At 33.5% G+C, this 18,290-nt stretch overlaps 1 protein-coding gene across 1 annotated transcript; it reads right to left on the bottom strand.

Annotated features, from left to right (window-relative positions):
- Window positions 1–2,717: 2,717 nt before the first annotated feature.
- Window positions 2,718–3,661, bottom strand: LOC103272953 (olfactory receptor 52A5-like). Its single transcript, XM_008070416.1, is given in 2 exon segments — window positions 2,718–2,980; window positions 2,983–3,661. Coding segments are annotated over 2 exon segments (942 nt in total).
- Window positions 3,662–18,290: the final 14,629 nt, after the last annotated feature.

The raw sequence follows: 18,290 nt of genomic DNA, 5'->3' as shown, positions 1-18,290 counted from the left end.
ACTCCTTTTCCCGGCATTGGGATTGTTCTCATTCATGATTGTGGAGTCCTAATGATTAAATCACTTTCCCAAGGCCCTGCTTTTTAAACTATTACAATGGGTATTAAGTTTCAACATATACATTTTAAGGGGACACAAATATTCAGACCATTGATTATTCTATCGTATAAATATATCACAATTTGAGAATACATTCTCCCATTGATAAATACAGAGGTTGTTTCTTGTTTTGAAATAGTATAGATAAAATTACTATGAATATTCTTGTATGAGTCATTTTGTGGACATGTTTTTATTTCACTTGGGAAAACAACTTGGGGTGGGATTGCTGTATCATGGATAGTAGATCTATTATAAGCCACCAGATCCTCTTCCAAAACACCCCAGTTGTATAAGAATTCTGGTTGCTTCATATTCTTGCCAGCATTTGAATTTACCAGTCATTTTAACATTAGATGTCTTGGTGACTGTGTATTTTATTTATATTTTTAAACTTTAATATTTATTTTAATTGTCACATAATTGTACATAGTGAAGGATAAAATTTGATGTTCAGATACATATCTACATTGTATAAAGAGCCAATCAGACTAGTTAAGATATTTATCGCATCATGCATTTATTATTTCTTTGTAATTAGAACATTCAAAAGCCTCTTTTCCAGCGATTTTGTAATATACAATATTTTATGTTAATAATAGCTGCCCTATTATGCAATAGGATAGAAGAATTGATTCCTCTTAGTTGATTGTAATTCTATGTCTGGCTTGTTTCAGTAAGATCATCTTCTTTAGGTTAATCCATATTGCCAAAAATGACAGAATTTTATTTTATTTTTATTTTTTTTTCTGAATAAGTAGGAATTTATTCAGAAAATAGAAAAGCTCCCAGCAGTGAGGGGGGACCCAAAAGATGGTTGCCCAGAATTTTATTTTTTATGACTGTAATAGGATTCCATCATGTATATATACCATATGTTCTTTAGCCATTTATTCATTGGTGGGCAAACACCTAGGTTGATTTCATATCTCAGATATTGTGAATAATGCTGCAATGAGCACAAGCATGCAGATATCTCTCCATGCCCCTGATTGAAAGACTGTATTTGGTGAGGTTGACAATTCTTCCTTAATTACTCTATAATTTAAAGGTAATCTCAGTCAAAATCCCAGGAAGTCTTTTTGGAGATATTGACAAGCTGCTTTTAAAATTGTATTTTTCATTTCTTTCTAAATATAGTTCATGTTTACATAAGCTTTATTGACAGCCAAACACATTATAAATAAAATTTATTTCTGCAGTATTGACAAGTTTTTTTTTTTTACTTAGAATTATATGTATTTATGTCTGCTTCCTGAATAATATGATTTTTTTATAGCTGAATGTTGTATTATTTCTTTCTTTAACAAAGCAACTATTAAAATGAAGAATCCAGATGACACTCTCTAACTTCTTGGTTCTATAAAAAAAATCATTTAATTGCTTCTAAGTCTTGAAGGTAGGTAAAGAAAATGCACACATTATCTCTACTGCTGTGGTATCCGAACCAAGGTTGAGCATCCAAAGGCAGAGAATCACTAAAGTGTGAGGAAAGAACTGAAGTCCCTATTTAGGAGGCAGTTTCTCATATGCCAGTGGCATGTATGACTAATATTTTATCTCAAGATTACACAAGGAATCTTTCAAGCCTTCATCTTTCTTTTGCCTTAATAGTATTAGAATGAAGTCTTCAGTGTGTGCAGTTTTTCTGTATGGTGAAGTTAAATATTACATGAGATCCTCCTAATTCATTAGTTAGAACACCACTGATTAACATCAAGAAAATGTTTAATTTGTTTATTATTCGATGTCATGTTTACTGAGGTTCTAATGAGTCTCAGGTATTGTCCTATGTGTTGCTGATACAAGGTTAAGTAAGACAGTTTTTGTCTTCAGGGTGCTTGTGGAGGAAAATAAAACTTGTCTGTATACTGAAATAGAACTTAAACTTCCAAATTCAAGTAAAACCGAAATTGAATAAAAATTAGTAAAATGTGTGGTTCTGAAAAATATTTAACACATAAGTCCAGGTCACAGGTTTTGCTTTCCTACAAAAGTATATATATGAAAATATATATAATATTTATAATTTTTTGAAAATATTTATGATCTTTTTTGCATTATCTCTTATGTAAACTTCCCAGTGTTTAGAGACTTTGGTTGTATTACATAAGTTTTGTGCTGTAGATATTTGTATTACTGGCTTTGTATAATTTTATTTTGATAAGTATTTCCAAAAAAGTAGATGAAACACAGATAAATTACTCCAAATTTTCCAAAATATAAATTCTAAAACAAATATTAAAAAATGAGACATAGTCAGAATTACAGATAAGGATTGAGCTATTAATGTGTGACTTGGTCCCTTGAAGTCACTTGGAATTAAGTATTGTTTTCTGAAATTGTTTTCTGTGTAGGTGTAAATGGTACTGGAAAGAAAACTCCTCGGTTTATATATTAACAGATGGGTCAAAACTAGACAAATAACTTAATCTGAAATCTCACCAAATTTATTGTGCATTTGATGATTATTGAATATCTCCTTAAATTGTGAACATTTGATTTAAACATTTTTTGTTAGATTTACATATTTCAGCAAGATATACCATTTCATCACATTCAGGTTATTACTTGGAACTAACCCAATATCTTTACAGAATGAATCACTGATGGCCAAGTTACTTTTTGGAGAAAAACATTTTCAAGACATGGTCACGGATTTGTTTAGTCTTTACTCCATAAACAATAGGGTTGAGAAAAGGTGGGACTAACAGGTAAAGGTTTGATAAGAGGATATGGACATATGGCGGTATGTGAGAGCCAAATGTGTGTGTAAAGAATGAGAAAAAAGCAAGGAGGTAGAACCGTAGGAAGACACAGATGTGGGCAATGCATGTATTGAAGGCCTTGAATCGTGCCTCTTTCTGGGGAAGTTGAAAGACGTGATAAAAATGTGGACATAGGACAAGGTGATAAAGATTATGTCAAACCCTAGGATTGTGAAGGCAACAAATAAGCCATATATTTTGTTGACTCGGATGTCTTCAGTGGCCAGCTTCACAATGGCCATGTGCTCACAATAAGAGTGGGAGACTACTGTAGTTTGGTAGCGTTGAAGACGACATTTGATGAGTAGTATGCTAGGTATTGTAAGAATGGCAGCCCGGAGCATCACCCCAACTCCAATATGAGTCAAAAGTTGTTGAGAAAAAATGGTGGCATGTCTCAAAGGATAACAGATGGCCACATAGCGATCCAAGGCCATTGCAAGCAGGATACCTGATTCAATTGCCTGTAGTGAGTGAATAAGCCACATTTGCAGCAGGCAGGTATCAAAATAAATCTCTGGCAAATGAAACCAGAAGATGCCTAACATTTTGGGAAGAATACAAGTGCTAAGTGAAATGTCTGTGGCCGCCAACATGGCCAAAAAAATGTACATGGGTGCATGGAGGCTGTTTTCATGCTTGATTATAAATAGAAGTAAGGAATTTCCAATCACAGCAATAAAGTACATGCCACAGAAGGGAATCCCAATCCAACACTGCACTGATGCCAGGCCAGGAATCCCAATTAGTATAAATACAGAGGGCATGAAGACTGAGCCATTGAATGTGAACATAGTCATTTGTTTATTAGGATCAGGTAGTAGAATTGTCTCATCTTCTAATCCCTGTTGAAATTTGATTAAAAATAATAAGATATTAATTATTTTTAGCAAAATATATTTTAATTAGATTAAGCACATATCATCTTATCTTTTCTATTCTAGTTATTCCTCTCTACATTTTCTTTTTCTTCTTTCTCTGCTTTTTTCATTTTCATAATATATCTTCTTGTATGTATCAAAATTTATATCGAAGAATGAGTTCTGGGTTGCAAAAGAGGATTTATTTTTGCACCAGTTTATCCTCTCTAATTATCTTCTCCTTTCCCCAAATCCTTGAAAGACCAACCATTAGGGTACACATTTCTCCTTGTCTTAATTATTTTCAGTGAACAGTATTAAATGAACTAGATGGCTTCTTTCTGGTTCATGACCACTGGATCCAACAGATTCCTGTCTTATTTTCTACATATTATGTATAGCTTTTTTGTGACCTGCTAATTGAAATTGGGGGAAAACAATAATTTAATGAAGAGCAAAAATTTAGACTCCATCTACATTAGCCATAAAGGCTCAAAAATAAACAAACAACACAGAACTGGTAGATCATTCTACTTGATCATAATCAGGAAACAGTTTTGACTGGAATATTTTTCAGGTTTTCCACTCCCTAGCTATTTTTCTCAGGTTAGTTTCTTCATAGTCTGATCCTTCTCATTTAGATTCTTCCAGAATTCTGTCAGGCTACTTTTTCAGACATTCAGTGTCTTCCCCAATCCCAACCATATATCTCATACCTTGTCACACTTACTCTTTAAAAAAAATGTATCCTCTATTTTTGTATTCATGGATCTGTTTCTCAGCAGTTCCTATCAAAACTTGTTCTCACTCCGCCATGCCCTGATGCTATGTACATATCTCTTGTGTGACAATTTAATATCAAGTGCCAACTTTGCCTACTATTTTTCTCTTTCCCTAGAAATAGGAATCATTACCTCCCCAAGCTTGACCAGTCATTTAATCTTGATCATTTGAAATTACATGTAACTTCCTTAAATTGTGTTTTTTTTTAAACTCACACTGTTTTACACTCTTCGATCCACTCAAAATACAAAGATTTCTAAAAGGATGAAGATTTTCTTTTGCACATTGTTTTGCAAAGGACCATATCCATCATATTCTCTGTTTCTGCCCTCCAATATTTGACACTAAGTCACTTTAGTACTCAACACTAAGGGACAAGTTTCAGTGTTTCATCATATTCAAAACTCAAGGGGGTTTTTCTACCTGCTGATTGCAAACTGAGAGCAAAAAATTTATCTCTGCTTCAAGAAAATATTTACACCTCGGAATCTGTAAAATATTGAACAATTTGCTAATTACTTTTTTCAGTAATTACTAAACTTATTTTCTGAAATCATTTAAACAGAGTATGAAATAGATGAAGACAGCAAGAAGGCCTAAAACCACAGATTGGTAACAAGAAAAAAACACTTGCCATTTTGCCTTCTACATCACACTTCAATTGTTTGTTTATTTGTTTTCTTTTACCCTGATATACTGAGAAGGTCTCTGGGATATGAAGGAATACCTATAATCCATCTCAGGTCACTTTTATGAGCATTTTTTTCTTTCTTTTTTTTTTCCTAAAACTAATTCAGTTTTTGAGTAAAGCTTCCATTTATGAAACCACTTGTTGAGAAACTCTTCCTTTTGGCAAACACAAAATGTGCTTAAGTAGATCTTCATTATATTAGGGGGAAGTATTACTACAAACAAATTAGTTGTCTATTTGTTATTAGAATTACATATCCACTATATTCCAAGTATTATTTGAAATAATTGAGAAACAAAGGCAAATTTATTTATTCTATATCTATGAAGCAGCTACCTCTTATTGGGTGCTGGGTCTTCAAAAAGCAGCACATAAATTTATGAAATATGTGTTAAATATTATTTACTCTCTCAAGATTTTTAAACATTTTACGTTGTTTTACCTTTCTTATTTTATGATGTTAACATTATAAGCCCATTGTGTCAATGAAAAACTAGGACTTATTATCATAGGTAAATGTACATGGATACAAAATCCATGTTGTATTGATCCAGAAAGAACAAAATAAGCAAATTTTTGCCACCTGCAATTTTATAGATACAACTCAATAAATAAGGAGTATGAGCTCTTATCAGAGTAATTAATTCAGGATAGGTGCTGCAGAAATATACTGATGATTTTAGAAATTACTCCCATATTATCTTCAGCCTGGGTGACAGAGTGAAACTAACTCAAAAAAAAGCATATTATCTTAATTTAACAAAGAAATATACTACATCTAGTTAAAAAACATATTTATTATATGCTACCTGTCTAACGTATGTCCACTTCCTCCACAGTATATAATCCATATATTGACCAAGAATCTGTGATTTTGCCAAAAAAATGCATACCCTGCTTTTATTACGAATATTAATGTGACTAGTTTAACAAAGAATTCTTCAAAGGCAACATATAAGCTGAAGCTCGGATAAAGTATATATTGTGAGTAGTGAAGAAAAGCAAAAAAAAAAAAAAAAAGCAAGCTTTAAAAAAAGCAAATGAACAAAACAGAAAAACATATTTTCAATTTAAGAGATCATAGTGCATGTTGAGAAGTAATTACCTATCTTCCCAACAGTGTTCATTTCTAACTCTTATAAGGCCCAGCAGATATTTTTCTAGGGCAAGTTTCACAATCTCAGCACAACTAACATTATAGCCAAAAAAAGTATTTGTTGTGAGGGAATTCAGCTATATTGTAAAAAGATTTAGCAGCTTCACTGTTGTCTATCCATTATGTGTCAGTAACACTTCCTTATAGCAACAATTTAAAAATGCCTCCAGGCATTGCCCAATGTCCTCTAGATGTGTGGGTAAGACACATTCCTGGTTGCTAACAGTCAACAATCGGTCTGTTTCACATAGGAGGGGAAGTAAGCTTTTAATTTAATAAAGATTGATGAACTTATGAACCTTTGATCAAATTGGGCAGAATAGAACTGGCTATCAAGGGAAATAATCATTCAATAGATATTTGCTACTAATAGCTATAATATCTAATAATAAAGGAGATGGAGGACAATCCATGAAAAGAAAATTGTGTGTATAAAATCACAGACGCGTTGAACATTTGCTGGGAGATTCATTCAATAAATATTTTACCACATAAATTAGTTTATCATCAAGAATAACAGTACAGCTAATGAAAAGGAAAGAAGACCAAATGTAAAATCTCTATTTCAAGCCACTTTAAAGTTTGAAGGTGGTAAACCAGACTTCTGACCTTTTAGAATTCCAGTCTGCTGACAGCTTGACAAACAACTTGAGGGCCAGGAAGCTAGGGAGTAGGAAGATCTTGTTAGAAAACTGTCTGTGGTAGTCCAAATGGGATCACAAAAACCAGTGTGAAAATAATGAGGGGATAAGAACAAACTAAGGTCTGTGAGACTCACTGACACGATACAGGATACATTGAGAGATGAGGTTAAAAATCTTCTTGGATTGTAATTTACTGCAATGAATGACAAAAAGCAACCAGGGAACAATTTACAATTTTGTTTGCATAAATTTGCATATATTTAAGACAGAAAAGCTTTCTTAAATGCTGGAAATCTCTGGGACGACCTACACAAATCATGAATAAAAACGCGTGTCTGCTTTGTGTGACTAACCCTTGAATACCAGTTCTGACACAGGCGAATTCCCTGGATCTAAAAGTTCTAAGGGATTTAAGTGTTTAAATTCACACTTTCTACTACGGTTAATACATAATCTTCACAATATCAGAAAACTCATTCCTTTATATCATTTCTGAAGTTCACCATTTCATCTCTGCCTCAAACTCTTCAGTGATAGAAAACTAACTCTCTCTCTCTTTCTCTCTTTTTCTTTTGAGAGAGTCTGAGACAAGGCCGAATAGCTCCAAGTGTCAAATATGTCTTCTTTGTATTGAACTTCAAACTTCCTCCCTCTTAATTCTCATAAAAGTTCTAAACCTACTTCCTACATTTCAGTAATAGACATCAGCCACAAATCACAGCAGTTAAGTATAAAGAATTTGGTGCTGTTCAAAAGATTTCAAATCCTGAACCTGACATTGATTGGCTTTGCATTCCCTGAAGTCAGTAGTAAAAGGTCTAAGTTCCTCAATTTCCTCATTGGTAAAATAAGGCTGATGGAAAGTCACATATTGCAGAGTGACTATAGTAATTAAATGATACAAATCATTTTACATATTTTAAAAGAAGCATAAAATGTACTGATTAGCCAGCTATTAATCAACAAAAACTTATACTTGTCTTCCCATGATATGATCTTTGGTATTTAATGACACAATGAACATTTCTCCTTAATCTTCTCCATTCTAAGCATGTATAATTTCCTTGCTTTTTAGCAAATAAGCCTTCTATTTATTTATTTTATCAGTCCAGTAATCATTCTCTAGACATCTTTTTACTAGTCATTCTCACTTAAAATTTATCACCCAGCATTTCAAATCGACTGACCCAGAAATATTCTAAAAAGCCTGAGTTACCATGAAGAAAAATTTGTCTAGAATTTGAACACTCCATTATTTTAAGATTCTATTACTTTTTAAAAATAGTACTGGATTTTTACTGGATTACCTGAAATATGTGTTCTCTTTAAAACTAGTCCTCAATTTCCTTGCATGTCTTGCAGAATCTCAAGCTCAAAGACTTACCAGGGATCATCCACAGACATATAATTAGAAGCTATAGAATAAAAAAAAAATGTTTTGATGTTTCAGGCAGTGAAAGATGAGTATTTTGTACTATGAAATGTCCCTTTGGAATTGGGTCTTGCTGATCTCTGGCCAGCCTTGAGGCCACTCGTGGCAAGACTGAAAAAGGAAGCAGAATATGATTCAGAACATAGAAGATTCATTATCTAATAGGGGTTTTGTATCCAAAAAATAAAAAAATAATTTTTCAGGACTTGGAAACAAAATGAACTTCCTACTGCAAATTAATAAGGTATGATGGTGTCCCCTGATAACAGTAAGTCATTATAACATTTATTTACAAAACAATAAGCTAATAAAGAGAAATAAAAATAACTTGAGATAGTCTAATCAGTGTAGTTGAAAGATGACAGAAATAAAAATAATGTTTTGTAATCTAATTCCATTATGATAAACACATATTTCTTATTTGGTTTATGAAAGGGGCTGACTTTGAAAAGTGCATCTCAGATCCTCAATCACCTGTCACTCTCTAAGCTTCTTCTACAAGAATTTTGGTGACACACATCTTTTCTGTATCCAAACCAGCTCTTCAAAAGTTGTCCCAGTCATATCAGAATTTTGACATGACAATATGTGTTTTTCAAAAATTTTAATGCCAGTTGTAATATCTATATCAACAATACAACTGGAAAACGAGCATTTGTAACCTGTATTTACTTAGTTGAAAGAAGGGTTTATGCTTTAAAAAGGAATGTATTAAACCAAATTCTTAGAAATAAAAAGTAAAATAATAGTTGCCAGAAGCTTAGGAGGTAGGAGGTTGGGAAATTTGGCAAAAGGATAAAAATATTTCAGTTAGATGAAATAAGTTCAAGAGAGCTATTGTACATACAGTGACCGCAATTAATAGCAATATATGGTATACTTGAAAATTTCTCAGAAGTAGGCAAGTGTTCTCACCACAATAAACCGATAAATATGTGAGGTATTACTCATGTATTAGGTAGCTTGAATTAGTCACTCTACAGTGTATACATATATTAAAACATCATGTTGTACGTCATAGATTCATATAAGTTTTACTCATCAATTTAAAAAGAAAAAGAAAGATTTACTTACAGCTTTGGCCTCAAGAAAGAGGAGGGGGAAGATTACCATACTCTGTATAGTACAAGAGAAAGTCTACCAAGTCTGAATTATTTTTATCTACCTGCAAGATGTGATCTTACCAAGAGTTACACTGTTTTGTCCTGTGTGATTGTATCCTGCCTAAGATCAGTAGATCTATTATTTTGTATAAAAAAATTCATTGTCATCATCACCAGTCATAAAATTATATCCAGCTAGAAAAATCAATGGCAGAGAATTGATGGCAATTGTGTATGTACTAGAGTCAGCTCATACTGGCCTATGAGAGATGATTTTGAACATAATCTTTTCATCTTTGCTCTCAGAGTTCATGTTGGTAACTTGAAATTAGCCATAACTAGAGTATTTACACCAGGAATATGAGAAAACACTGGTCTATATGCCTGTTCTTGTACCAATACTAGGCTATTTTGATTATTGTAGTCTTATAATAAAGTTTAAAGTCTGAAAATGTGATGCCTCCCATTTTGTTTCTTTTGCTGAAGATTGTTTTGGCTACTCAAGGTTGTTTATGTTTCTATTTGAATTTCTGTATTGTCATTTCCAGGTCTGAGCTGAATGCTATTGGTAATTTAACGGGTACAGCATTGAATCTGTAGATTGACTTGGTAGGATGGGCATGTTAACAATGTTGATTATTCCATCCATGGACATGGGATATTTTTCCATTTTTTTGTGACTTTTTTTATTTCTTTGAGTAATGTTGTATAGCTTTCATTGTAAAGATCTTTCACATTTCTGGCAAGAATGATGCCAAAGTTAATTTTTCTTTTTCTTTTTGTGGCTATCATAAATGGGTCTGTACTTTTTATTTTGTTCTCTGCCTGTTTGTTGTTGATGTATAAGAATTCGATTGTCTTTTGAGGTTTTATTTTGTACTCTGACTTTGCCAAAGTATTTTATCAGTGCAAGGAAATTTTTGACAGATTATCTTGGGTTTTCCAAGTATAGTACCATATCGTCAGCAAAGAGGAATAATTTAGCAACATTTTTTTCCTATCTGGATATACCTGATTTCCTTCTCTTGTCTGATTGCTCTATCACTTCCAATGCAATGTTGAATAGGAGGGGTAAGAATAGGCAGTCTTGTATTGTTCCAGCTTTCAAGGAAAATGCTTCCAATTACTGTCCATTTACTAATATGTCTCCTGTGGGTTTATCATAGATGCCACTTGCTATTTTCAGGAGTGCTCCCTTTATGTCTAGGTGTTCAAGGGTTTTTATCAAGAAGTGATGCTGGATTTTGTCAAAAACTTTTTCTGCATTTAATGATGTATGTTTCTTGCTTTTACATCTGTTGATATATTTAATTACATTTATGATCTTGTTGAACCAGCCTTGCATTCTGGGGATGAGGTCTCCTTGGTCATGGTGATAATTTTTGTGATGCATTGTTGTATCTGATATGCTAGAATCTTGTTGAGAATTTTTGCATCTATGTTCATCAGGGATATTGGCCTATAGTTCTCTTTCTTTCTTTGATCTTTACCCTGTTTGGTACCAGTGAGATGTCAACTTTATTAAATGATTTGGAGAGAGTTCCATATTTCTCAATTGCCTGAAATACTTTCAGTAGGATTGGTATCAGCTCCTCTTTGCATGTTTTATGGAATTCTGCTGTAAAGCCATCTGGTAGAGGCCTTTTTTTTGTAGGTAGTTTCCTTATGATGGAGTCAATTTCTTCAGTTGTTATTGATCTATTTAGAGTCTCAATTTCTTCTTGTTTCAACCTTGGGAGGTTGTGTGATGTCAAAAGTCCTACATTTCATTTAGGTTTCTTAGTTTGTTTCCATACAGGTGTGCATAGTATAACTGATAATCTTTTGTATTTCTTCTAGGTCAGTTGTGACTTGATGTCTTACTTTCTTGATTGTGTTTATTTAGGATTTTTCTCTTTTTCTTGGTCATTCTGGCTAGGTGTCCATCAATCTTGTTTGTCCCATCAGAGAACCAGCTTTTTGTTTTGCTAATTTTTTCAATGAAATTTTTTTCTTTTATGTTCCATATTTGGGATTTTATCTTGCTGATCTGGATTCTTTTGCTGAAGTTAAGTTAGCCATTAACTTGTATAACCTGTATCTTTCTATTTTCTTGATGTATATTCATAGAACTATAAATTCCTCTTAGTACTAATTTCATGGTATTCCAGAGGTTTTGGTAAGATGTGTCTTTGTTTTCATTTGTTGTCAGAAATTATTTATTTATTTAATTTCTGTGTTTACTCAGTAATTGTTTGGCATCATATTGTTCAGTTTTCATGTCTTTGTGTGTTTTGGTGGAAGCCATCTTTTTGGTGGTGATATCTATTTTTATTCTACTGTTGTCTGAGAAGGTGCATGGCAATATTTCAATTTTATTGAAATTTGCTTTTGATTTATGGCGAAGGATGTGTTCAATCTTGAAGTAAGTTCATTGTGTTGATATGTAGAATGTGTACTCTGTGTTGATTGGGTGCAGTGTTTTGTATGCATCTATTAAGTCCTTTTGGTCAAGCATCAAATTGTAGTTCTGGATCTTCTTGTTGATTTTTTTTTCCTCAATGATCTATTTATGATTGTTAGTGGGGTATTTAACACCCAGCTATGATAGTGTTAAAGTTAATATCTTTTTTAGTTTACATAGTAGTTGCTTTATAAAAGCTAGATTGAACCTTTTGTCATTATGTAGTGTCTTTCTGTATCTTTTTACATGTTTGATAACTTGTAGGTTATTTTGACTGATAATGAGGTTACAACTCCTGCCTTTTTGTTTGTTTCATTCACCTGAAAGCTTGCTTTCCATCTCTAACTTTGAATCTGTGGGTGTCCTTTTTAGAGAGATGTGTTTCCCAAAGGCAGCACATTGTTGGGTAGTGTCTTTTTTTTTTTTTTAAATCCAGTTTGCCATTCTATGTCTTTTTAGTGGTGCCTTTAGTCCATTGAGGTTCCGACTGATTATTGAAATGTGAGAGTTTATCCCTGTCATGAGGCTCTTACAAGGCTGTTTTGCTTTCTTTTAACTTTTGGGTTGATATATGTGTGTGTATACGATTTTGCAGTTGTGTAGTGTGCTGTGTTGATTCTGTGCTTCCTGAATTCTTGGGTAGTGCATGGCCATTTTTTTTTCCTTCTGTTCTTAATACCTTCTTGAGTGTCTCCTTTAGAGCAGGTGTGGAAGCATCATAACCTTTTAAAGATGGATGTCTGGGAAAGATTTCAATTCTCCATTGCTGATGAAGCTTAGCTTGGAAATTTTTGGTTATTATTGTTTATCTTTGAGGACTTTGACAGTCCTCAAAGGACTCCAGTAGTGATTCTGTTGATGTCTGCTGCTATTGTGATTGGTCTTCCCCAGTAGGTATTCTTTCCTTTCTCTCTCACTGTATTTAGAATTTTTTATTTTATACCTACTTTGTGTAGGCAAATTACTATGTTTCTAGGGGTTGGTCTTCTCATTTTATGTCTTGCAGTGGTTCTCTTAAACTCTTGTGTTTGGATGGTAACATGTCTAGTGAAATGGAAAAAGTTTTCTTGGATAACTTCCTAGAATACTTGTTCCAAGGTGTTCTCTGTTTCCCTTTCTGCTTCTTGGATACCAATCAGATACAAATTCAGCCTGTAGATATAATTGCACATCTCTTGGAAACCTTGTTCTTTCTTGAGTTTTCTTTCTATAATTTTAACAGATCAAGTTAATTCCATGCTTTGGTTCTCAAGCTCTGAGATTCTTTCCTCTACTTCTAGCAGATTAATTCTGCTTTTCATGTTTGTCATCTTGTTATTTATTTTCTGGATGAAGTTTTTATTGCCAAAATCTCTGTTTCAAGTTCTTTCAGCGTTGCATCTTGTCTTTCTTGAGTCTTATTTGCTCTTTCCATGCATTCCCTATTCCCTGTTATATTCTGAGACCAATTGTTGGTGATTGTCATTGTTTGGACTCTAAAATCTGATTTTTCAGTCACTGCCTCCTTGGTATGCCGGAAATTACCTGTGTTCTTCTGTTGATTTTTTTCCTCATTTGTGACAAATCTCTTTCTTTTCTCTTTAATTCTGTTATTCAATTGTAGTGGGAGGGGTTTTCACTTCTGTTCTTTTCTCTACCCTCTATTTTTCTGACCAGAGCCTCCAAATTTGTTCTGTTTTTAAGCAGGATTGGGTCTGAGAAGCTTTTGCTATTTCTTATACTTTTGAGAGTTGAATAAGTTGGAGGATGGGGAGATAGGATTCATAAATTGCTTGCAAGTTGCAATGTTCACTGACTGGAGTATGGGCCCCCTAGATCCACTACGCACTACCACTCTAAATAATGTTGCAATAGGTGCATGTGTGTACCCCCTGAGTCCCAGATAAAGTAATAGAAATGAGGAAAACAGAGAAAAGTAGAATGAAATATAACTGACAAAAATAAAAGAGAAATGGAAAACAAAAAACAAAAACAAACAGAAGAAAACTCAGGAAAACCAAACACAACAACAACAACAACAAATGAAAGAAGAAGAAGAATAAAAAGGAGGGGGATGCAAATAAAACCCTCACACACACATTCACACACACACACACACACACACACACACACACACACACACTAAACCAAAACAAAAGAAGAAAAAATATTTTTAAAAATTCTGGGCACTAATTGTCCTCTTGTGGCAGGTCTGCAATTATTCCTCTCAGCTACTCACAAGTAAGTCAGTCATCTCCTGGAGGGGCTACGGAATCATTCACAATCTCCCCAGTACATGACTCAGGGCAGAGAGGGAAGTGAAAGGACTGGGTGGAAACCAGTCCTCCGTCCTGCTCTCATAAGGTTAGGGGGATGCCCTCTTCAGGAGGTATGGGATTGCCTCTTCTCCAGGTTATGGTGGCGAGCAACTCAGCAAGGTTAATCCCAAAGTAGAGTACTCCTTTCATGATGGTGTCCAGGCTTTACCAAGGTTTGTCACTCTTAGTCATGCCCAGTCATGTGAGTCACATTCAGAAGATTGCTGGAAAGGAGGGGTTTGGGTCAGCCCAGGTCTCACTGCTGATCTTTTGGGGGGGGTCTTCCTCATCTTTTTCTAGTTGTACCCTTTGTCCTGTGACGGGGTCAGCGTAAGGAGTAGGGCACCTGAGACTCTGCCCTCATTCTGTCTCTTAGAAGTTTGTGCTTTGGGGATATTCCCTCTGGGTCATGATAAAACTCAGAGTGGTCAACCAGTCAATCATAGAGAGTGAATCTGTTGCTCTATGGTGAGTACTAGAGCACTTCCCTGTCCAGTTTCCAAGGTGTGGCAGGGTGCCTGTTTTGTCTTCTCCAGTGGTACTCTGCCTCTGGCTCTCTCTCAGTGCTCCCTCTGCAATCCTTGCTGTCAGGGTCTGTCCTGCTGCTGCAGTGGTGGGACAGTCTGGCAATGACAATCACTCCTGGCAGCTTCTTCCCAGGAAGGGCTTTGTAGATTTTGGAACATGGCACTCAGCTTCTGTGCCCTGGGAAGGACCAGAGTCTAAGCAGAGCAGCTACAGCACCAGACACTTTATCAGGTGAGCCCTCGCCACCTGCTCCAAAGTGAGCCCCCACCCAGTGAGCCACTCATACACCCAAATACACACAGGCACACATGCAAATTTGTCCATACTTTCACTCACAGAGGGACTGGCACAGTCCAGTTGGCTCCCCTATCATTTTCCCCAAGCCACTCTTTTGATGACTAATATAGACGCCAAATCAAAAAAAATTCTTTTCATAAGCATTTTAATGGAAATGTATACCTCTCCAAAATGTACTAAGAATTAAAATAAATATTTAAAAAATTTTTGTCACCACATGTTTTCCAGAAAAAAAAACAGAAGCAAAGCATTTTATTTTAAAATATAACAGATAGACTCAAAGGTTGAATAGTTTTTACTATGAGTGACTGCTAATATTCATCAATAGAGAAAACTGTTTTAATGGAACATGAAATAATACATATGCAATTTGTAATATTTATAAATCAAGATGTGAGTCTTCATCTTGAAGGAAGAAAAGGAATCATGTAAAAGCTTAGCAAGACTAGAGATCTGCCTTCTAGGTTCAAAAGTAAACTTAAGTATATATATACAATGAACTATTAGTCAATCAAAAAAAATAAGTTAAGTTCTGATTAATGCTAAAACATGGATGAATCTTGAAACATTATGCTAACTGAAAGAAACCAGACATAAAATGCATCATGGTGTATGAATTCACTTATATGAATTCACTTATATGAAATGTCCAGAATACACAAATCCATAGGCACAGAAAGTTGATTTGTAGTTGCCAGAACTAGGGGGCAGGGAGAAAAGAGGAGTGACTGCTAATGGGTATGAAATTTATTCATTGGTGTGATTAAATGTTTTGAAATTAGATAGCAGTGAAAATTGTATTATTTTCTGACTATACTGTAACCCATTATATATTTTTTACAGGTGAATTATTTGATATATGAATTATATCTCAATTAGGAAAAAAGGAATATAAATTGTCAAATCAAAAAGACCCCTGCACATGCATGTTTATTGACACAATATTCACAATAACGAAAACATGGAACCAACCCAAATGCACATTGGGTATGGACTGGATAAAGAAAACGAGTTACATATATATGTGATTGAATATTATTCAGTCATAAAAAGGACAAAATGATGGCCTTCATAGCAACTTGGATGGAAATGGAGACCACCATACCTAGTGAACAGAAGCAAAGAACTAAATGCCACATGTTCTCACTCATAAGTGGTCCCTGAACACTAGTAATACTAGTAAAAGTTTGGAATGGGCAGACTCAGCATTGGCAGGGGAGGAAGGTAGGGAGGGAGAAGAAATGTGAGCACACAGCAACACAAAGGGTACTTGGTCTACTACAAAGGAAAGTGAGGGCCAGATAGAAGCCCAAATTTCCCCTGCATGCAACCTACTTATGCAATAAATCCTCACTTGTACCCAAAAACTCTAAAATAAATAAATAACAAATAAATAAAATTTGACTTAGCATGGCATATGCATAATATACTAGAAAAAAACTACTGTTTATATGTTTTAAAATATTTGGGTAAGGAAAATATATGTGGTAAAGCAATTTGATCAGTAAGAAGAAAGCATAGTTCAAAGTTAATGTGACAATCTTTATTTTGTGTAAAAGGGAAGGACAGAAACCCTCTGCACTTTCTATTTAATTTTTCTTTGAACCTAACACTGCTCTAAAAATAATGTTTATTAACTAAAAATAATAAAAGAGTAGAAAATATTTATTCTAGAGCTATAAAAATATTATGTAACTAGTTTTATTGGAGTTTGTTACACCTTTTCCTTTATATGCCCTGCTGATTGAGAAAAAAATGTAATAATTCATTGTAAGAATGTTTATTATGGAAATGTTGACAGATTTTTAATATGTGCTTACTCTCATGTATTTATCAAATATATAGATACATATTTATTCATCATCAAAATGTTTGAGAATTGAATCAAACTGACCCTGAATTACCTCTGGACTTTTAGTCAATCTAATTTTTGAGTTGGGATTTTAGTTATTTGCAAAATAAAGAGTTGTAGCTGATAAGTACCATGAACAAACTTGAAACAAAGTGCAAAAAGTATTTGTAATGCAAATGAGATATAGTTAAAACTACTAATACAACAAGAACTATGAATCAAAACTAAAAAATAATTTAATATTTTTAAACTACAGAATGTATAGATAGCTAGTTCAAAAAAGAGAAAATACAAATGATCAATGAATTATATAAATAGATAATTAAGCTCACCATGTTTAAAAAATGCAAATTAAGAATGGGAGATCATTTTTCACTTATAAAATAGGCAAGAATAAAAAATTAATATTATATAAGACTGAGGCTATATAGTGAATCCAAATCTTATAAAATTGAAAAAAGTATAACTTGGTCATTTTCAAGCATAATTACACAATTTCTATTAACATCAATGATATGTAAGCTTTTAATCAATGTATTGTACTCCTGAAATTTTATGCTATAAAAATACCTAAACAAGAGGAGAAAATTATATATAAATATCTGGCAATATTGTTTATAATAGGAAAATGCTGAAAATTTTAAAATATTTATCAATTCAGAATTGCTTAAATAAACATGGTACATCTATATAATGAAAATATTTTATGAGCCTCTTAAGGAATAAAGAAATTTCATTGCCAATGAAAGATGATTAAGTTGCAATAAGTAAAAAAATAAAACATATAATACATAATGATTATAATTTTTGTGAAAAATTTAGCATTTACATATTAAAATAGTTGAAAGAACATTATCATGCTGTACACAATATATGAGCAAAATGGAATTAGGGTTCAGTGCAAAAGCCCCAGTTGTGACAGATACTGACATATACACAAATCCACATGCACACATATGTACACACACATTCCCTACCACCACCAGGACATTTTGATCATCTAGTTTTAAAAAGTTATTTTCTTTTCTCACTTACAATTAACCTGTTTTCAACCTGTTTCTTACTCCATGGCTGAATAAGAATTTGATGCTACATGTTTGTGGAAGATTTTAAAACTGCAATTAACTGACTAAAATGTTTTTTATATGTGCCTTTAACACAATTTTAACTGACTAAAAAGTTTTTTAAATGTAGCCATGAGCATATAGATAAATTAGTCTTATGTTCTTGGTGGAGAGAGAAGTTTCATAAAGAAAAAAATATTGGAAACAGTGTGATAGTTGCCATGAAGGATTGGAGGAGAGAGGCAGAAACATATCAGGGAAATGGCCAAAATG

The sequence above is a fragment of the Carlito syrichta genome, unplaced genomic scaffold (genome assembly GCF_000164805.1).
Source record: "Carlito syrichta isolate Samal-C Ts95f unplaced genomic scaffold, Tarsius_syrichta-2.0.1 Scaffold313394, whole genome shotgun sequence".
Lineage (NCBI taxonomy): Eukaryota > Metazoa > Chordata > Mammalia > Primates > Tarsiidae > Carlito > Carlito syrichta.
The sequence above is the reverse complement of the archived record's forward strand: the minus strand, read 5'-3'. Positions and strand labels throughout refer to the sequence as shown.